General features: G+C 46.7%; 1 protein-coding gene across 3 annotated transcripts in view; it reads left to right on the top strand.

The window, feature by feature from the left end:
- Positions 1-22,584, top strand: part of PPP2R3A (protein phosphatase 2 regulatory subunit B''alpha) — a 1,303,908-nt gene that overhangs the window by 1,230,089 nt on the left and 51,235 nt on the right. For all 3 annotated transcript variants that reach the window (XM_078665893.1, XM_078665894.1, XM_078665895.1), the window contains one exon: positions 918-1,074. In XM_078665893.1, coding sequence (XP_078522019.1) covers positions 918-1,074 — 157 coding nt within the window. The remainder of the gene's footprint in view (positions 1-917; positions 1,075-22,584) is intronic.

Raw genomic sequence — 22,584 nt, 5'->3', positions numbered from 1 at the left:
GGGCAGTGTCAGTGCATGATAGAGAGCATTTCTTGTAGCATGAGGAGGTGGTGCCCGTGAGTTTTGTATAGGTGAGGGTCCTCCATGAGAACTTAGATATTGTGGGGCATTATGGTTATGTGGCATTTTAAAGCATGGTCTTAGCAATGATGTGTATCCCAGTGGTTACCCATTTTCACCACTAAAGCCCTTCCAAAACTTGAGGGCATGGAAGCAGTTGCTCATAGGCCCAGCCACCAGTGAACTACTGGCCTCATCCTGAATATGGAACAATCAAATGTAGAGGTTTCTGTAGGTTGTGAGTTCTACTTAACATTCAGGAGTCATTGGTTATCATCTAGGTTTAGTGACAATAACACTGAGCAGGAGATAATCATAGGCATAGCACATATAGAGAAGTTAGACAGCCTAAGAGAACTCTCCTGTCTGTATGCTATCCACTGCTATGGGGTGTCAGGTGTTATCTGTATGTTATTTGCTGCGCCCACTCCCTGAAAGGCATCCAACAATCTGAGCAGTGGCCTGGGGTGGGTCATTGAAGAATATGAGTCACAGAATGTATTAGTTGAGTACCCCTAGAACTGTGCCCCTAGCCTTACGCAGAAAACAGCCCGTGTTGTGGTAGTTAAGAAAGGCACAATAGTCCTGTGATTATTATAATTGCAGTAATTATTATGCATCATTTTGGGGGATGGACCAAAGGCTCAAGATGATTAGGTCTTGTATGTTAAAGACTTTACATTGGTTTCAAATTACCAGTGAGGCTTTTTCTGTGAAACTCTACTGTAATAAAAGGAAGCTGATTCAAACCTTTCTTGTTCAATATACCATCATATTCGTTGCTTTCCTACAGCATGGGTTTGTTAATAAACAAAAAACATATGTAACCCAACATTGGCTGATTTGTCTCGTTTCAGACTCTAGCCCTCTTGGAAGAAGAAGATGACATCAACCAGATTACAGATTACTTTTCCTACGAGCATTTTTATGTCATCTACTGCAAGTTCTGGGAGTTGGACACTGACCACGATCTCTACATTGACAAAAAGGATCTAGCTAGATACAATGACCATGGTGAGTCAATGACTGAACTGTAAATCGTGCTGTGTGACATTAGCATGGGTACAGAGATATACAGGCTGTTAGATAGGAGTTATTGACATCAACTACAGCAAATTATCTGAGATAAAATGTAAAAGTATTATTCCCGGACCGGATGGTGTGTTCATCGGGTTCCAGGTGGATACATGATCTCTTAGGGGGGTGAATCGTCAGTGCACTAGTGGCCACGGCTGCACTCCAGGGGGTACTCCAAATTCCTGTAATTCAATAAACTGAGGTATGGCTCTCAGTAGGATTTGGGTCCATTCAAGACCGGGCGCATTGCCGACTCCCGGCCTTGGAGGAGGGAGCCCACACCTCCAAAGCCAGCACCTCCGATGGAGGGTGGGGGGGGGGGGGGGGCGAGGCGAAGGGGTGCGGAGGGGGTGGGGGTGGGGTGGAAGTTATGACCCAAAAGCGGTACGTATGAAGGGCTAGACTGGACTTGTAACCTGTCCCCCTCAGTGCACAGTGGTCCAAAGCAAACGACCGGGAACCCCATGGGGTAGGTTTTGTGCCTCTCTCACCAGCCTATGCAGACAATAGACGGGTCTCGTTGTATTCCAATGCCAAGAGGGTTCCTCTCTCGCCACCCTCCATGTCGCAGCTGCGAACCGGATGACCCCCCCCAGGCAACGATCAGCCCTCAGAATAACACTCAATACACTACTCAAGGCCCAGAATGTTATTTCCTCAGGCAGACCATGAATGAAGCTGTAGGCCGTGGAGGCCCCAGGACGCTCAAGGGCCACCTGCACCTCCGCCTGCAGTCACAAGGAAGTCCCAAGGGGCCCTGGAGTGTAGGTTCCCGCTGCGCAGTCAGCTTGGGCGGGTGACAGGGTAAGCTCTTCTCTGGTGAGTCGAAATGCGGTGTGTAAGGGTGTTGGTAACCAGTTGACGGGCGGCACTGCCATCGGAGCACCCTGTTCAATATTCTTACCCGTCTCCGGGGACAACAAGTCAGTTCCTCCACTCCCACATTGTGACTTATTGGGCTTCTGACCCATTACCACCCAAGTGAATAAAGTTGTACCCAATGCAGTTAGCCATTTTAATATAGACTCTGCTGGCAGGTTAACCCCCCACTGAAGAACATAACCAGTGGAAGTTGTGTTTGTTGGTCCAGTTGCAAGGCCTGTGGAGATTTCATCATAGTAGGTTGCCTGGCATGCTTGTCACCGATCTTTTCACTTATCTATTTGTTTCTTTGCAGTTTTATGTAGTTCAAACAAGTCTCAGTGGGTTTCAGAGCACTTTAATGAAGTACAAATTGTGTACATAAGAGACATTTACGTTTCATTGTGTAGGTTACTGTTGATGGGTTTCGCAATCCCAGTTACTAGTTGTATCTAAAAAAATAACATGTTTCAACCAAAACAAGAGAAGCCAGTCGATCATGATGAAAAGTGAACAATTCAGTTGTCAGATGGTTTTAAAGTGGTTTGGGCATTTAGTCATATAGGTTGTCCCTGTATATACCGAAAATGTCAACTCCGCGCTTCCAGGAAACAGTCATCATTATTCCACCAATCACGCACCCATGGGTGGCTCGGAACAATAGAACCTCTTGTGCCAGTCACAACAGCCACTGCCATGTAGCGTTTTGTCCCCCAGCTCCATAACTTCAGTCAAAGGGATAAAATGCTTTTCATCAAGGCAGCATATCTATATAGGAGCATATTCACATTGTTCCATTATCAAACACATAAGCACTAGCTAACAGGAGAGACTAGGCTCAAACCATGAAGGGATGCTCAGACATGCACATTTGCATGTTATTAGACTTTACGTAACAATGGAAATGTAGTGACAATATAATTGCTTCAAAAACTTTATTGTGAAAATGAATTGCCCTGCGAGGTGGAAAGATTATATCACAAGAATGCGCAGCTTAACTTTGTATAGATCTGAAGAGTCCTCATCCAGTATGGCTGTTCCATATCACTCCCTCTTCCTTATCACTTGTATTCAACTGTTCTGCTCACATGCTTTCGCTAATTTATGTGGCAGTGCCAGGTGAAGTCAGATACTTATGCGGGAGCAGAATGCAACCACTCGCCATCCACACATCGGTACAGCAGTCACTTAGACCAATGGCGAACTGAGACAAAATGGGTGAGCGAATTACATGGGGAAGCAAGTAAATCCTGATGAGCAGGAGAGTCTGTTACTTGACTTTTAGAGTTGCAGTCTTCACAATCAAGGAACACTCTCCTACCTGAGGGATGAAGTGTGTTGACGTACAGCTGAGGTTTCAAACATCTAAGATCTTTAGAAGTTATTTTGGTAGTGAAGAGAAATTAGATATCTCTAAAGATAATCTAACATGGAGCAATCTAATAAAGAATCAAAAAGTGAGTATCAGAACATTTTCAAAAGTTCTATCAACATATACCATCAAAAAAGAGACTTTCTCTGAACCCTGGTCTCTTGTTTTTCTCCACGTAGTTCAAACACCCAGTGGTTCAGTGACAATGTATCTCTTTTTTGTAATTCTCTAGGGATTTTGTAGTGTGTTGTCAGACTTTCACAATAAAATCTTTATCCTACTTTCAATTTGAAGAATGTCTTTTCTTTTATCTCTTTTGCATGAAACGCAAAGATAAAGTAGTCCTTTGACCAACTAAGTCCTATGTTTTTTGCTACTGCGCAGTTACCATTGTCTTATAAGATGGGCCAAGGATGGTCAAAATTGGCTTGCTCTTGCTCTGAAGACAAACAGCCAGGTCCCTCAAAATCTCCTCTATGCAGCCTCCTCTCATCTCAGAAAGATCACATTTAATCCAGATCTTGCTCAGGAAACTCCCCTGCTTCCCTGAGTAAGACTGCTGCTAAGGCTACTTCACTTTCTGAAGAACTGCGTTAATTAGTGTTTATCTCCAGGGAGTGGCAGGCTGTGCTGCCCTAAAGGTAAACGGTATCAATCTTGTCGCCTTTGGCAGAAGGGGTATGTTCCGCGAATAGGTATTAATGGCAGACCCCCATTTATAGGAAAATGCTTACGGTCTTGTCACTATCAAAAACTTACTAATGCATGCTGAGTTGAACTGGGAGGGATTTATTTAGCTCAAGTACTTACTTACTTAGCTTCTAATTTGTACAACTACAAAAAAGTATATTTTGTATTTACAAGAGCAACGTATCTTTATGATCACTTTCTGGGATGTCTCTTTTTGTGAAAGAGAATCACTGTTACTCTTTTTTTCTGTTTGGCCTTTGATACAGCTTTAGTTATATTGATCCCCACACGCCCCCCTTCCAAAAAAAATCATGTTACACAAATATAGAAGTGCTTTTTGTCACCAAGCTTCATCCATTAGTCAGTTAAATGTCACTCACACTTTGCTTCCGCCCAGCATAGCACACTGTATAAGGCAGTGGGTCAGCCCATTTTTTCCATTGTTTCCATTCACTTTGAGTGACTGACCAAAGCCTTGCACGTTGTTCAAATCTGCATGAAAAAGTTCATTTGATTTCATTGGCAAAGGGGCTATAAAGTGGGCTTTTTAGTTTGAGCCTAGGCAGCACTCTACCCGGTGCCGGTTGCTACACTCCAAAACGCTGAACCAGTCGAAATTCAATTTCATTTGGCGTCCTACCGTAGAGGTTTTGCAAGTAGCGGTATACCATACAAATTCGTAATTCAGATCTACTCCTTGGACCCATTGTTTGGCTTGTCTCATTGATAGAGAAGGTCTGAAGTGTGAATTTTCAGGGGGTATTTTCACCAGCAATGAATTGTTTGGTCCTGATGATGGCCTACATGACGGCAGCATCATAGACCGAAACGTCGACATCCTCATCATCTCCATCAACGCTGCTTTGGCACGAGCACACAACCATTGTTGATTCATAAAGCTGGTTGTTTGTCTTAACTATCAGGAGTTGATGCTTAGTTCTGAACTGAAGTGTTTAAGTTGCTTTTACCTCTGTTCACAACTTTTTTGCTTAAATTCATTTGCTCATTTGTCTCCCTATATTTCTATTGACAAATTGCATTATCAAAATCTATAAAATTTCTTATAAACACATCTTCATTTTTTCCGTGTATCTTTCCCTTCCTATGATTTATTCAATTGTTTGATTTTTCTTGATTTGTGATATTCTGTTGATACACTGGAGTGCGATTACCTTAACACGTCTCCCAACTGAGTAGATCTGTTTAATGGAATCAAGTCCCTTGTAGCACCCTCTGACTTCAATTAGGCAGCACGCAAGCGCTGTCTGCAAGACCTGATGTATTCAATATAAACCACTATTTCCCACCTCCTCCTTGCCACAGGTTCAATCCTGTGTCGCTCTTCTTGGCTGCCTCCAAACCCGTCTGCGCAACCGATATCTCACTTCTGTTTAAGGCTGAGGAGCACCAACCAAGTACAGTTTCCCTACACTTGCATTCCTTATCTGTCCGTTGATAGAACTTTTTTTTTAAATTGTTGTTTTTCACCCGTTGCGGACTTCTATCGTCACCACCGCCCCGTCTGCTTTTTAAATTTTGCTTTCTGCCCTTGTTTTCAAAATGTTGTGTTCACCCAATGAGAGTTTATTTGGTGTGCCACCTCTGCATCATTTGCATCATGCACCAAGCCTTATGGAGTTTGTGTACAAGAACAGCATAGATAGCTTATTTACCACAAGGCGTGGTTCTTACCATCGTGGTACAAGCCTTGTGATGCACACAAGAGAGGCGTAAATAGTTAATATGCCACAAAACACATTTCCCAATCCACCACAACTCAAATAATTGCAAGTCCACACTCTCCAAATATGGCGACCCGAATAGTCATCTCGCCACAAATTTTTGAAAATTAATTTTATGCAGACTGTTGTCTAGTCCTCAGAGTACAGCAAGCTATATTGCACACTAAGAATTAGGATTATTTTATATTGTGACCTACTTAGAATTGCACCTCTACTTCTTTAGTTGATTTGGTACATTCCTGAAGCCAAATTTTAGCCACATGATATTTGAGGACTTTGTCAAACTGAATCATATAGATAAGATTCTCTGGTTATTATATGTTAAACATGCTTTTATACTCCTGGGCTTCAGAACGTTTTATGTATCCCCAAAAATATTGACAGCAACTCCAAGACACTTGTTAAAGATCTGTTTCTTAGCCATAGACTGGTCCTGCAGGCAGCTCAGGACAAATACATTGATACAGTGATTAAACAGTCTGTAATCTTAACTACTTTAGATGTGGAACCGTATTTAAATTGGACAGTAAATACTGAACAGAGATTTCAACTCACTCTTTTTAGACTGTGCACCTATTAGTAGCTTCCCCCCAGCAAGGATCATGGTTTCCGTCTTTGCCTGGCTGCCCTTGTGATACATCGTCCCAGTCTACTACACATTTTATGTTATTTTGTAAGCTCTAAGGCTGTCCCAGGGCACAATTCTTGACCCCAATATTGCGCGTAGAAAATATTAGGTCGTATAAACTAGGCCTGCAATTTTTACAGTGTGTGGCATCAAAGTTGCTGCGCAGTTCTTAGTTGTATGAGGTGGGCTCTAAGAATTAGAAACAAGTATCCCAACTAGAGGTAAACATTGTTATGCTTTGATTTTATAGAATGAAATCAATGAAATTATTGTATATAAACCAAAACAACTTTGCATTCCTTGTATATTTTTTAATTATGAGTGCTTTTATGGCAAATAGCTGTATAAAGTAATTTTGACTGACTGACAATCAAAAATCATTCACAAACTAAAGGAGCATTTGCAAAGCCAAAAGATCAGTAGCCAACGCCAGACCTAATGACATTACCAACACTTTTCTTTTAAATGTACATTTGTACATGCTCTCCTTACTCTACAGTGGAAGGCCAGACACAGTAGAACGGTGGTTAAATTTTCGCAAAAGGACATGCAGCCCTTTATCCTGCAGGGACCCGCACTTTCAAATATTTCCACTTGTAAATGTGCAGTACAGAGCTCCATTCCAAATTATGATTGTGCCATCTGTCTCTTGATGCGTGGGAATTATTAGCACATTTATAAGAGGTAGCTTTTGTTGAACTTGGTAGGAAAAAATATGAATCTTTGAAACGTTATCATCATTTGAGGCGGGTTTTTATTTTGACTGCACATTAAAATGCAGACTTTTTTTCTCATATTTGCGCAGCCTTCGATATTTTCAAAAGAATTCTTGTTTTAGACTAGTCTGTTTCAGGTAAATTATCTTTAGCCATCAAGAAACTCTGTCTATCTTAATATGGAGATATGTGAATTCTAATGCCATCCAGAGACACATTTCTGCAAAGGGGGTAGCTCTTATTTCTTTTATTGTTTCTCCTCGTTTCTTCTTGGTAAGCCAGCTACGAAGGCAGCTTCTGTACGTTCCTCGTGCTGTGAAAAACATTAAAATTTTCATTTACGTGATGACCTCCTTTCTTTTCTTTTTTTTTTGAAAACCTTTATTTGCATCAAGAAGATATACAGTCGTGGGCCCACAACCAATTTGGCCGGCTACAATTCAAAGAGCGATCAAAAGTCGTAGCAATCAACACAAGACCAAGCAGCAGGTAGACAAACATATTCAAAACATTGCTAAAAAGGGGGACACGCGATTGTAACGGCCCAGTCTCAGGAACAATGAAGGTTCATTTTATATTAAGGGGACGATGCTCATGGCAGGTTCGTATAGAATACAGGAAGCCCGGTGAACAGGAATACACCCACACCAGAATGGAAAAAATGGGGGGGGGGGAGGAAGTGAAGACACAAGGTCAACGCAGTCCAAAACAAATGCAGGATATACGAAAAGCATACAAGTAATATCAGCGTCTTTTGTCTCCCACCCCATGATACGCTAACAAACGCTAAGGGAGCTGATAAGTTGGACTAACTCAACCAACCTGCCATACGAGCCCGGGGAAAAAAGGGGGGGGTGGGAGGGGGGGGAAGGGGAGAGAAGGGGAAGGGGAAGAGGGGGAAAAATGAGGGGGACACTGAGGGAAGGAATCCAACAAGGACAAGAACGGGAAGAAAAAGGAAGAAGAAGAAATCAATCAATCAATCAATCAGGTCATTTGTAGAGCGCACTACTCACCCGTAGGGTCTCAAGGCGCTGGGAGGGGGGGGGGTGCGGCTACTGCTCGAACAGCCAGGTCTTGAGCTTCTTCCTGAAGGAGAGGTGGTCTTGGGTCAGGCGCAGATCGGTGGGAAGTGAGTTCCAGGTCTTGGCGGCCAGGTAGGAGAAGGATCTTCCTCCTGTTGTCGCTCTTCGGATGCGGGGGACGGCGGCGAGGGCGTGGTTGGTAGATCTGAGGAGGCGCTTGGGAGTGTAGAAGTTGATCCGGTTGTTGAGGTAGCTCGGGCCTTGGTCGTGTAGGGCTTTGTGTGCGTGGGTGAGGAGACGGAAGGTGATTCTCTTGTTGACCGGGAGCCAGTGCAGATCTCTCAGGTGTCCGGAGATGTGGCTGCGTCGGGGGATGTCGAGGATGAGTCTCGCCGAGGCGTTCTGGATCCGCTGGAGTCTCTTCTGGAGTTTGGCAGTGGTTCCGGCGTAGAGGGCGTTGCCGTAGTCCAGTCGGCTGGTGACGAGGGCTTGGGTGACCGTCTTCCTCGTCTCGGTGGGGATCCACCGGAAGATCTTACGTAGCATGCGCAGGATGTTGAAGCATGACGAGGAGACGGCGTTGACTTGTCTGGTCATGGAGAGGGAGGAGTCCAGGATGAAGCCCAGGTTGCGTGCGTGGTCCGTCGGTTTGGGCGCGGTGCCCAGGGCGGGGGGCCACCAGGAGTCGTCCCAGGCGGAGGGCGTGGAGCCCAGGATGAGGACCTCCGTCTTGTCTGAGTTCAGTTTCAGGCGGCTGGTCGTCATCCATTCGGCTACGTCTCTCATCCCTTCGTGCAGGTTGGCTCTGGCGGTGGCGGGGTCGTTGGTCAGGGAGAGGATCAGCTGGGTGTCGTCAGCGTAGGAGATTATGTTGAGGTTGTGTTGGCGTGCGATGGCCGCGAGGGGGCTCATGTAGACGTTGAAGAGGGTGGGGCTCAGTGAGGATCCTTGAGGGACGCCGCAGATGACTTTGGTGGCCTCTGACTTGTACGGTGGTAGACGGACTCTTTGTGTTCTTCCGTCGAGGAAGGAGGTGATCCATTCCAGTGCCTTCTCCTGGATTCCGATGTTGCTGAGGCGCTGTACTAGGGTGCGGTGGCAGACAGTGTCGAAAGCCGCGGAGAGGTCCAGGAGGATGAGGGCCGCTGTTTCTCCGTTGTCCATCAGAGTTCGAAGGTCGTCGGTGGCGGCGATGAGGGCGGTCTCGGTGCTGTGGTTCGCTCGGAAGCCGGACTGTGAGGGGTCGAGGGATCCATTCGTCTCGAGGAAGGCGGCCAGCTGTTTGTTGACGGTCTTCTCGATGACTTTGGCCGGGAACGGGAGGAGCGAGATGGGACGGTAGTTCTTGAGGTCGGTGGGGTCTGCTGTGGGTTTCTTGAGGAGAGCGCTGAGTTCGGCGTGCTTCCAGCTCTCAGGGAAGGTGGCGGAGTCGAAGGAGGTGTTGATGATGTCCCGTAGGTGGGGTGCGAGGACAGCGTCGGCTTTGTTGAAGACGTGGTGAGGGCAGGGGTCAGTCGGAGATCCGGAATGGATGGAGTTCATGGTGCGGATGGTGTCTTCGGTGCTGATCGGGGTCCAGGTGCGGAGGGTGGTGGTGGGTGGCGTCGTTGCGGTTGTGGCTTGCGTTGGTTGGTTGTTGAAGCTGTTGTGTATGTCCGTGATCTTGTTGTGGAAGTAGGACGCGAGGGAGTTGCAGAGTTCTTGCGACGGGGTGATGTCATTGTTTCCGGCGTTGGGGTTGGATAGCTCTTTCACGATGTTGAAGAGTTCCTTGCAGTTGTGTGCGTTGTTGTCCAGCCGGTCCTTGTATGCATTTTTCTTGGTGGCGCGGATCAGTTGGTGGTGCTTCCGGGTGGCGAGCTTGAGGGTGGTCATGTTGTCCGTCGTTGGTTCCCTTCTCCAGGCTTTCTCGAGGGCTCGACAGTTCTTCTTGGAGCTCTTGAGTTCGTCGGTGAACCATGGTGTTTTTCTGCTGCAGGATCTGCTGGGTGGGGTTCTCAGAGGGGCGAGTTCGTCCGCGCAGTCGTTGATCCATTTCGTGAGGTTGTCGGCGGCCTGGCTGGGGTTCGCTGAGTTGGCGGGAGGGTGCTGGCTCAGGGAAGCGGTGAGCTGGTCGGCTGTGATCTTGTTCCAGCTTCTTCGAGCAACCTGTTGCTGGTGGTGGTGGATCGTCGTTCTTCTGAAGGTGAAGTGGACGCAGCTGTGGTCCGTCCAGTGGAGTCCTGTTGCGTGGCTGAAGGAGACGTCTTTGCTGGATGAGAAGACGGCGTCGAGTGTGTGTCCGGCGAGGTGGGTGGGGGTGGTCACCAGTTGCTTGAGTCCGAGGTTGTCGAGGTTGTCGAGCAGGCTGATGGTGTTGCGGTCGTTGTTGTTCTCCAGGTGGAAGTTGAGGTCCCCCAGGAGGATGTAGTCGGCGGAGGGGAGAGCGTGCGGGCTGACGAAGTCGGCGATGTCCTCGCTGAATCGTGTGCGTGGTCCCGGGGGTCGGTAGATCAGGGTGCCTCTGAGGGTGGTGGTCGGGTTGGTGTGGATCTGGAAGTGCAGGTGTTCAGCGGTGGTGAGGGTGTCATCGGTGTTGGTAGTGATGCGGATGGTGTCTTTGTGGATGATGGCGATGCCTCCTCCGGTCTGGTTGTCGCGGTCCCTCCGGGTGATCTTGTAGCCCTCTGGGATGGCGATGGCGATGTCTGGGGCTGAGGAGGCGTTCATCCAGGTCTCGGTGATGAAGGCAACGTCGGGGACGGTGGTGTCGAGCAGGTTCCAGAGTTCTACGGCGTGTCTGTGGACGGAGCGGGTGTTGAGCAGGATACACTTGAGGTGGGTGCTGCTGGAGTTCGGCTTGGCGGGTGCAGGGAAGGCCCGGATGCAGGTGAACTTGCAGGCGTGGCAGCTGAAGGGTCCGTGGGTGTGCTTCGGGGCGGCTCGGTGACATCCTGGGATGCGGCCGGTGTTGAGTGCGATGAGGTCGGCGGCGCTGTAGGTTCGTCGGGTCGGCTTCCGTCGGTGGGGGCCAGGGGTCCTGGCCCTGGGCGCGGTCCAGGCGCGGACGGGCGCAGACGGGCTTACCTTTGGCGCGCCTTCGGCGCACAATCGGCGCGCCCGCTGCGCGTCAACGCTGCGCGTTCGCACGGTCGCCATTTAAGGCCAAGTGCGCGGGTGGGCGGAGCAGCTGGGAGGCGGGAGCGGGGAGGGAAACAGAAGAGAAAAAGGGGCGGGGCTAAAGGCGGTGGCGGGAAGCGGGAGCGGGGGGCGGCGAGGTGGCCAAAGCACGACGAGAAACGGCAAAAAACAAGCACAATTTTAAGTCAAAACAGGGGAAAAAGACAGTGACACACGATCTGGGGAAGAAAAACAAGCACAAATTCAGGTAAAAATACGGGGGAAAAAGACAGTGACACACGATCTGGGGAAGAAAAACAAGCACAAATAGCACAATAATAGGAGAAACACAGCGTGCAAGAATGGCGCCACTCCGGGCCACGCGACCCGTGACTATTAACACAGAAGGATGTAGAAGGCTGGCGAGAAGAAGGGTATGGAGTCGCGACGGAAAACATCAAAACTGATAAAAGTGGCATAGCGACAGACTCCAACCCACTCATGCCAGAGAAGCGAGGACAGAGGCGGCACCCCTATAAAGGAATAGAAAAGGGCCATAGAACCAAAAAATAAACATCTGAAAGACCCCACCCACCCGTCCCACCCCGCACCCCTGCAGAAGGCTACGGCCAACCCTCCCAACAGCGTGCCTGTCGCCCTAATCCGAAACCCGAAATATAGTAGAGAAAGAGAGAAGAATAAAAGACAAAAAGGAAGGAAAGGAAGTAACATGAAACAAAAATAATACGGGAGGGAGGAGCCAGAGGATACAAACAAACACACTCGGCTGCGGCCCTTCCCCGACCATCAGGTGAATAACTACCAGATCAACATTACAGCTTCACGTACATCAATAACCCGCAAGGGGGGGGGGGGGAATTTCGTGGTGTAAAGTCTCACAATATCGAGAGTACAAGCGACAATACGACGGACAGGTAAACCAGCAATCTATCAATGTTGTGCAACTCACCCCCATCCCTTCCTAACCACGAAACCAACCCAATAAAGGACAACATGGTGCAGACCATCCAATAGAGAACAATCGTAATATTGACCAGGGTCACGGCAGTGACGCAGAGTAGGGAGAGTCACCAAGCCAATGGGATACAAAAAATCAATAAAACAAGTCAATTGTAGCAGCAACAACAGGACAGGCAAAAATAAGCAGGTGTCCAGTCTCGCAATTCGACAGTGTAAAGGCACCCCTCCAGGATAAAGACATGAATCCATCGAAGCGGGAGCAAGCAGCAGTTCGCCACAGTTCCCAACTACCCGGGAAGGAGCAGGTCTCCACGTCGTGTGCAAGTCATCGAAGTCCGGGTGGTGAAAAATCGGAGGTTCAGAAGCCACCGGGCCATCAAGCGACCGAAATACAGCGGCATCGACCCTCGGCGCAGCCAGAGGGGACAGAACAATGGAGGCAGCAGGCCGATAGAGGTGCATGAAGGAGCGTCGACCCAAAATGGCGGCGGGCCGGATGGAGTCGGCAGTAGCACCGGGAGCCAAGACAGCGTATAAGGACAGCAAGGCGTCCAGGACATCTCGGAGCATGGGCTCACAAGCACACGCCCAGACCTCCGTGCTATCCGGCCTGCAAAGTTCTGCGGTGCAAGGCGGAGCATCCCCCATGGTGCCGGTAGCCATCTTGTGAGTTTCGCCGCCCCGCACTCCACCGTGGGCCTCCAAACGGTTCCCAAATGTAGGACTTTACAAGACTCTGGAGGTACCCAGCAACGGCCCCACTGGCACAGAAAGGGTAGACGCTCGATGGGGGGGGGGGGCCCGCACGAACAGCGGCGGGCCCCACAAACGAAAGCCAAGCGCTGGGTCCGGGGCCGCCGGGCAGAACAAAGGCGAAGGGGCCCCTCCACACAGTCAGCCCCGGCACATCTCACCCCCCCCCAGCCGCACGGTCCACAAATCGGGGCCGATCCAGGAACTCCGGGGCATACACACAACGGCTCCCACCAGTGGCTCTCTCTCTCGGCCGGGGCCGGCAATCTTAGCACCGCCGGTCGGGTCCCACAGGCGAGGTCCCGGTCTCAAGCACCCGGAGGCCCCAATCTTCTCGAGGACAGAACTGCGGACCCACAGCACGCAAGAGCCTCCGGACCAGACGGTGAGTAGGAGTAGATCATCAGGTTCCAATAGCTGCAGTGAAGTATTGTCGCGGTACAGGATAAAGTACAGGATATTCGAGGTTGGCCGGAGGGCCGACGGAGCCGAGCTAAAAGGCGACCATCGCGCTCTCAGTCTAGGCTCCTCCCCATGACCTCCTTTCTTGAAGTGAAACTGTTACCCCTGGTTTCATTGTTTGAACAAAGTGATATGGTCTGTCAATAAAGGAGAACAACTTTAAATGATGTAATTTTTCTAGTTGAAATCTTGCTTCTTCTAGACCTTTCAAATGCTTTTTCATTCATATTTAATTTTCTATATCCCGGAGTAGTTGTTTTTCATAGAATATATGTTTTTCAATCAAATTACTCTGAGAATATGGTCATTATTATTGAGAAGAGGTTAACGTTAGAATAAGTTAGTACTCGAGAACAAGTGCTCTTTAGTGCAAAAATGCGTGCTATTCTCCAGTAGTCACAGAGTGCAAGATTTATAACGATATATGTTGAAAGCCAACTTAGTGATGTGATCAAAATGTGATCCATCAATCATGAAAAACCAGACATATTTTCCGGATGTTATAAAATGTGTGTTGTTTTTTAACATAATGACTTTATTCTTAGTTTGGATAGCCTGTATGACACTCTAGGCCTGGGATTTACATGTGCCTAATTGATTTACAGCTCACAGAGGAAAACACTTATCGTTGTAGTTTGAAAGGTACAGAAAAGCATCTGCAATATCTGTCGAAAGGACATAGGGCAGTGATATTAAATGGCCTGTCCAGAATCTACTTAGTTGAGACATGAGCTTACTTAGCATAAACATAAAAAAACAATGTTGTGATGAATAGAATTATTTTTATATACAGAAACAAAGTAGCTATGTGCCTTCATGTTATAGAATACACACTATGTAAGTCATCATAAACTTTAACCAGTTTTACTGATTAAGAACCATTAAAGTACACGTCATTTAAATCTCAACTCCTTGTGATTTAATAAACAGAAATATTTATGTATCTAAATCAGGTGTCTACAATGGGGCTCTATTTCAAAAACAGTATACATTCAAATTGCACTTGACACATATACAGTCATCTCCTACTATTCTCAGGTTTCTATCCTGTCATCCTTGTCATTAGGAGTACAACATACATCCCCAAAGCTCTTTCTAAACAATAAGGCATGATATGTATATACGTGAAACTTTAAAATAGACCGAATCTAATTGTAATTGCTGCAAAAAGGACAGTGCACAAATATGTTGTCTGAACCGGGTTTTCTTTATTAAAGGTTGGATAAAATCAGTTCTAGGGGCTTCATAAAAACATCAAAAACAGAAAGTGCAAGATGCCTTGTGTTGAGAAATTGTCACATGGACAACTAGACAATGCTCTTGCCCAGACATTACGTCTAGGAAAGGTGACCATGCAATGAAACAGCTTATGTTTAAATATGGTGACAATAAACCTGTTTTGAGAGTCTACACTATTGACTAAATATGGTTAAATGGGTTCATTAGGAGAAAGGTTGAAATACTGGCCAAAACTATGTTTGTGCCAGTCTAGAGTGAGTCTCTCCTCAACTAGCAGAAGACACATATGCTGTAACTGTGCCTTTCCCATCTCAATTAGGGTTTCTGGGTTGTGAAATAAGTATGTCCTCTCCATCTTGACACACAACGTTCTGATGTTCCTGAACCAAGGAACAGAGAAAAAACTAGCCAGTGCCAGGCAGTCCTGCAGTATTGGTCTGTTCAGGTAAGCCTGCTTGTTTGTCCAAACCCTGTGCTACAGAAGGAGTGGGAAAAACCTAATGAGGTCTACATTGAAAGGCACAGCATATTCCATGTGGCAGAGATAGGGCGAACAGCTGGGGGGAAGTGAAGGCAATCTCTGTAAACAGCCATTTCATAGATCTGTTGGCTTGTGTGTCCCCATATGCGCCTCCCCTATATGGCAACTGAGATACATATAGGTTCTTCCTCTTGATCAAAGCATTATTTACACTGATGGTTCGGCACAACCAGCCACCAGTTCTAAGCAGACTTATACTGCAGCTTGTGCTATTGTTGTAAGCACTATGGTCAATGGTGTTTTCCACTCCCATATCATTTATACTCAGGTCCTGAGTGACTGTACGGTACAATTGGCCAAGTTGAAAGCTTTGCTTCTCACTCTCAAGCATTCTGATCCTGAGCCCATCACCTTTGTGGTGTGTGTCTTTTTTATCGTGTACAATCTTACAATGACAATTTACACTTTGGAAACAAAATGACTTTCGGGATTCAAAAGGCAGCACAATAAAGCATAAGCTGCTTTGGGCTAAGGTAGCTAATCTTAAGGGCCACCTACAAATTACACATGTTGTACATACATTTGGCCATGAACGTGCGGGAGCGCACGCTGTTGGTAATTTGATGGCTGATGAAGCAGCCAAATCTTCAGTGCCCGCAACTAAAGTAGCCGCAGTCACGCGTTCTATGACTACAATTAATGACATTTTGGCAGCCATTGCCGCATGTCGGGAAGGAACTGCCTTTCCTCAAGGATTTCCTTCTAAATATACTTATCAGTTAACTACTAACAAAGGTTCCTTTTGTAACAATTCCTGGGGTTAGTGATCACCTGATACCAAACCTTGACCCCAGACAATCTTTAATAATGGCTGCTCATGAATGCATAGTTTCTGCACATACAGGGGTTTCGGCCACAGTTTCTCTCTTATAGCAACATTACTGGTGACGTGGTCTGTACCAACAGACTCGCCGCTATGTCTTATATTGTGGCGTTTGTCAACAAAGTAAATGTTCTTCTGTGTCCCGTCCACCTCAGACACACCTTTATATTTCAAATCAGACGTTTAGCGATATTTATCTTGATCATTGCGGTCCCCTTGTTTCAGATAAAGCATACAAGTATATTTTGGGAGCAGTAAATTCTTGCTCTAGGTTCCTCTGGATCGAGCCACAGTGCTCGGCTGATGCTCGAATATTAAAAATTGCGTGTCTTTGTCTGAACTTATGCTTGTGGCGCTTTCCATTCAGACCGGGGTCCGGGTTGCGACTCTTAGGCATACTGTGATTCAATGGCGTCAATGGGGGTGCAGGTGCATTTCTCAACTATCTGTATGCCCGAGGGCAGTTCTGTGTTAGAGCAGATGAACCATGACTTAAATCAGTCTTTAACAGCAAGGATATTAGGTACGGGCCTGGCTGGTTAACTCATCCTCATGGGATTCAGCGAGTGCGTAATAACCTCCCTAAAAGATCTCTGGGTAGGCGTACCCCGTATGAAAAACACTTTGGCATCAAGATGTATGTTCCAGACCTTGATGATCTAGACGTTGTGGCAGTAGCCACAACCTTTGACGCAGATAACCACTGTGCTGTCTTGCAGGATCTACAACAATGTTGTAATACTCTAGCTAAAAGTAATTTGCCTTTTTCACTCCAATCGGGATGCAGCTGTTGAGATTCCTGTTACCGGCTGGCTTCCTAAAGTGGGTGATTTGGTTCGCGAAAAGTTGGCGATCAAGAAAGTATTTGGTCCCTCCTACCTTGCTCTTGTTCCAGTGCTTGGTCTTCAGGGTACCCTACTTGTAATCCTGCCTCTACTTCTTGGATACAAAGAAAATAGCATTGTTTCCATTGAACATGTCAAGCTACACTATTTGGGCAATCCTAAAGAGTATGGCTCTAGGTGTTCCTACACAAAATGTTGCTTTCCAGCCTGTAAGCACCATCCTTGCTGATTCTCCCCAGCTCCAGAAGGGGGATACCAAGACTTCAGTTGACCTGATACCTGTTCCACCTTCTTCATATTCAGTAATGGAAATTGTTTATTCTGATCCTCCAGTTGATGCCCCTTCTGCAGTACAAGAACAGAGTATCCATCCAGATTCACAGCCTCCATTAATCCAGCTGAGTTCTTCTGGTTACTATATTAATCAGGATAACTTTTCTTCTGACAGTTCTTCTGTGTCTTCTGTTTTGCCCCCACCACCATCGCGGATTTGTGTTTTTTATCTCCTGGTTAAAACACACTTATCTGGTCCCACCATCGATATATATCTGGATTGTGTTTTTAATGGTATTTTTGTTTATGTGGATTGGATTTGTGATTGCTTTTTTCCCTTTAATCAATTGCCGTTATCTCCCTGAGTATTCTGCTGCAGAACTGGTCAATGGGGTGTTGGTTCTACATTCGTCCCCACATAAAATGAAAAGAGACCAATCCCTAGTTAATATTTCAGCTGTTCCAGTCATGGATAGAATTGTATAAGATAAAGTATCATTCGATGTATTCCGTCCTATGGAGACCCTGAAGATAACATATGTGTTCCGTGTTTCCACAGGTTATGTCATAGTACCTGGATTGCATGCGGATGAGTCGAATGTTGATACTGTGAATTCGATGTTTTCTGAACTGCAATATTACACTGTCTTTGACTCTGAGGATTTGTATTTATACTCTGCCAGCTATGCCGATTTGTTCTGTCATCAACATTATGGGCATCATTTTTTGCATAGAACTAGTGGACAGCGTCCCCAATATACGTTTACTCAATGGGGGTGTTGTCCAATTGCACATCAGGGTAGCTTGAAAAAACAAAAGATGAAGTGCACATATTTCACCAGTTATAACGCGTCAGACCAACAATCATATTCTTTTTAATTGGTTCCTACTCCCGTGAAGAAATATATGCTTACTCAAAGCAAGCTAATCTATCCAGCTTCCTTTATTGAAGAATTACCCCTGAAAGGCTATGATTATTGGAAAGAAAATATCAACTTGAAATCAATTTTGGGCACGAAGTCCAAGCAAGTTCAAGGTACAGAATCTCTATTTCGTGCCTGTCTCATACACAAATACTTTTTCTAAATGACACTATCCAACAGACTACTTGTCTGGGACTGGCTTAAATTAAAGAATTGAATACTCCAACTATTCGATCCCTTGCCCCTGTCGATGATTAGCAATCTTATACAAATTATACTGAAGATCTATTAAATGGCATGATACAAAATGGTACATTTAATTTTTCAGTTATGGCTCTGAGTGGATGGTTAATATGGCCAGTAGACACTAAAGTTTGTAATGCTCGTTTTTTAAACTCCACATCTGGGTTCAAATCAAATAGACCTGATCCCAGATATTCACAGGCCACACAACATAACACTGTTACTACTTATTCCGTAGGTAAATTATGCCAACAATGGTTAGAACATTCCACATTGTCTCAATAGGGCATCCCAGGCACTGTTTTTATTGGCACTTTTCTTAATATTTAGGACATGTTTGTAGTTTCCTCTGCAATAGCCTATCTCTGCCTGTGATCTGATCTATTTGCGCAAACCTAGTTTTAAGGCTGCATGTGCTTTTGAGCAGTTCTTGTCAAGCCAACTATATGACTTGGAAGGCCTTCCTCAAATGGGCCATGTGAGTTCACCCTTCCCTTAGCTAGAACTTTCTTCAAATGCCTTCTTTATTTCTGTTACAGATAGATGGCTATAGTGGGTTTATTAGCCACAATTAGCTTAGTCAGGAACATCACTAGACTAACACTTTCCCAGCTAATTCGAGTGCAGTTAAATCTCATCACCATATCCATTTGACTGTGTCTCGGTGTTTAGGTTGTTCCCCCCACAGAGTGGATAATAATTCAGTACTTTCAGGATAGTGATCTCTCAAGCAATTCATGTGTTTCTGAAAAATTATAAGAAATGGAATCAGGTTTCCTGTTGCCAAAATGAAATCTATAGTACGCATGCCTCCTCTGCCTATATATGTGTTGGATAATTAAGCCATTGTAGTGTTGCTTCATTTGCAGAAGCTGAGTTGTATTTGGCAATGTTGGAAATGGCCCTCTATGCAAGGTCACCCCTAAACATTTTGCTTTCCTCCTCCAATTTGTTGCTGAATTATTTTTTCTTAGCCTTAGGACCGTGTGCACTTTATCATTGCTAACCAGTGCTAAAGTGCTTTTGCTCTCTCCCTAAAACATGATATAATTGGTTTACACCTGTTTGATATATTTAATTTACTTGTAAGTCCCTTGTAGAGTTGTATACCATACACCCAGGGTCTGTAAATTAAATCCTGCAGTACTCATTGTGCCACCCACTTAAGTTGCATCTTAAAACATGTCCCATGTCTACCATTGCAGCCTGAATGCAGTGTCACCCCTTGCCAAGCCTTAAACTCCCCTTTTATTACATATATGCTTCCCCTAAGGTAGGCCCTAGGTAGCCCATGGGGCAGGGTGGTGTGTAATTAAAAGGTAGGACATGTACTTTTAAGTTTTACATGTTCTGGTAGTGAAAGACTCCTTTTTAGGTCTCGTGGCGTTGAACAGCGCGAAGCGCTGTCTCGCCAGAGATCTATTGTTACTGACTCTGCTTCCCAGGAGACAGCACCTGGCCGCGTGCATTTGCTCTCCGAGGAGGCGATTTGAGCGGGCCACGTGCTCACGAACGCACTCGCTGTGCCCCGCTGCTGTCTCCTGGGAAGCTCCAACACCACACACGCATGCGCATACACACAGACACACACACACACACGAGCGCCCACGCACGCACCCACACATACAGAGAACCCGCCGTCTCATACACACACGCGCGCACACACACACACACACACACACACAAGTGCACCGAGCGCCCCCCCCGGCCCACTTACCGCCACTCCGGACTTCAGCCGCCACCGCGGGGCTCTCCCTCGGGCATTGGAGCCCCGCGTCTCCAGCCCTGCTTCTCTCCGTGGCACTCCGTGTGCGCGTGCGCTGGCTTCCGAAGACGGAAGTCCCGCCCCACGGAAAGTTTTGGTTTCGCTCACGTCTTGATTTTGAATTGGAACACAAAACTCCGTGCATGAAACATCAGGCAGCAGTAACACGGTTACAGCTCCTTTCCCTGCGCTGCTGTCTGTTCTCTTCGTGTCAACAGTGGTCCCGGAGCGAGTTTTTGCTGAGCAACAGGCATTGTAAGTACGTTTGATTTCAATTCGGCTCGTGTCTATTAATGTTGTGGGGATGGGGGTTGGTTTTGAGGCGGACCCTCGTGTTGCTGTTTTTTTATTGTGGCTCGAGGAAACATACACATATAGCTCTCTCAGTTAACAATAGCCCCCTCTGCGTGATGTTGAATTGCTCTTCCCTCTGAAAAAAATAAGAACAGTCGCGGTGCTTGGAGCTGTTAAGCTCCGTTTAAGTGAGATGTGTTGGATTTAGTATAGTAATCTTTCCATTTGACGAAAAGCCCGCGATCATAATTCCGGTAGTGATTGCGTGTGCTCTGTCCCGGTCCAAAGTTTCCTGTAGAGCTGCCGTGTGGTGCAGTGCCACGTGCTGCCCTGAACGCCGTGCAGTATGTCCCCGTTTCCTGAGGCAAAGGCTGCAGTGAGCACCGTGCAGCTTGCTTCTGTTTCCTGAAGGCTGTGCCTGTCTGTCGCTTAAAAACTGAAGAGCTATGTTTTGGCGAGCAGAACTTCTGTTCTTCGGAACAATAGCTCCTGATTGGCTGGCTAAGATCTGGAGCTGGGCCAGTCCATCCAAAGACTCCTCGCTGAGTCACGGTGGTTACCTCGCTCTGGAACACGATGTGCTGCTGGAGCTCAAGTTTAGCAGGCGACTCCCTCGGCGCCCACACCGCTCCTAGTGCGTCGGAACAGGATGTGAGCCTTTCTTGCAGTCCTGCAGCTTCTTCTTTCTGCAGGGGTAGAGTCCTGCACGTGTTTCTTCTTTTCTGAAGGTTATTACCGGCGCCTTGTAAGCTTCCTGGTTAATGCAAAAAAACAGGAAGGGGGCCAGAGTTACGCAAAGCTGCGGCTTCCCGTAAATGGGGAGGGGGTCTGTGTAGTCTTCATTCTTCCTGCAAAGCTGTGTAGTCGCGTCCGCTCCACCATTGGAAGGGAGAGAGTATGCCTGGAATCCCTGTATGCTTCCTAGAAACATGGTTTCAGATCATACCTTTGTGGATGAAAATTAAACTCTGGTTTTATTTAAAAAACAGTAAAAGGCCTCTTACTGTTCTTACATGTGTACTTTTAAAATCCATTTATCTCTGATTGGCACCCAAGTCGCCCTTACCTAGCACTCGTTCCTGGCCCCTCCCGACCTGCATAGACAACCCCCCACAAGCCCTATTCTGCCACCCCGCAGGCCTCTTGCCCCTCAAACAGCACTACGCTTCCAATCGCAACGAGCCCTGCAGCTGCCCGCTTATCTCCACCCCCCTCTGCACCCCGCCGCCCAGAATCAGCGCCCAGATTCAGCGCCTTGCCTCCAATACAGAGTTTGTAAAAAATTCATGCAACACATTGTCATATACAATGCCAATAACTCAAACTTGAATGCTGCGAGACCTATTGCATTGCAAATGCTTGTTCAGTACTGTGAGGTCTACGCCTTGCATAGCATAACATTGGGGATTACATACTACATTTAATAAGCTGTAATTCCTAATTGAGAGGAGGTGGACATGTTATATTTGGTACCTATCCAATTGTAATGATAAACCCTCTTTAATGGTAAAGTCGACTTTATCATTACAATTTTGAAAATGCCACTTTTAGAAAGCTGGCATTTTCCTGCCCCCTCAGTCCTTTGTGCCTGCAGCTTGTCTTAGGCCACGTGACTGGGTGTAGCTGGCAGACTTTGTGAATTGTTTATATTACAAATATTTTTGTAGTCTGGAGGGTAGTCCTTTGGCATTCCCACAGCAGTGCCTTTCAAAAAGGTGCACCACAATGGGAACGTCAAAGGGCGTTCCTGCATGGCATGGACTGTTAAGTCAATGCCGTGCAGGAACAGGGGATGCATGCAAACAGGGGGGCAAACCATGTGCCTCCTTCCATTTATCCCCAGGCCCAGAGGCACAGGGCCCCCTTTATTTCTTCCCAACCTCACTTTCCACGGTGGTTCATCACCATCAATAGTGTGGCGGGGAAGAAACTCGTAATATGCTGCGACACAGCCAAGCATATTGCGTGCTCAGGACCGCTACGTCATCCCCGGCGGTTGCGGCAGTCCCTTCATGATCTGACTGCCGCACTAGGGTTGTTCGATGGTACAACACATGTAAATACAGTGTGTGCCTTTGCCAAGCATTTTTTCGCACGCATGTTTTTGCCGCGAATATGCATTTACAACGCATGCCAATACCACGGATTGTTTTTAGATTTGAAAACGATGTA

The sequence above is a fragment of the Lissotriton helveticus genome, chromosome 11 (genome assembly GCF_964261635.1).
Source record: "Lissotriton helveticus chromosome 11, aLisHel1.1, whole genome shotgun sequence".
Classification (NCBI taxonomy): Eukaryota; Metazoa; Chordata; class Amphibia; order Caudata; family Salamandridae; genus Lissotriton; species Lissotriton helveticus.
This window is presented reverse-complemented; position numbering and strand designations above follow the sequence as displayed.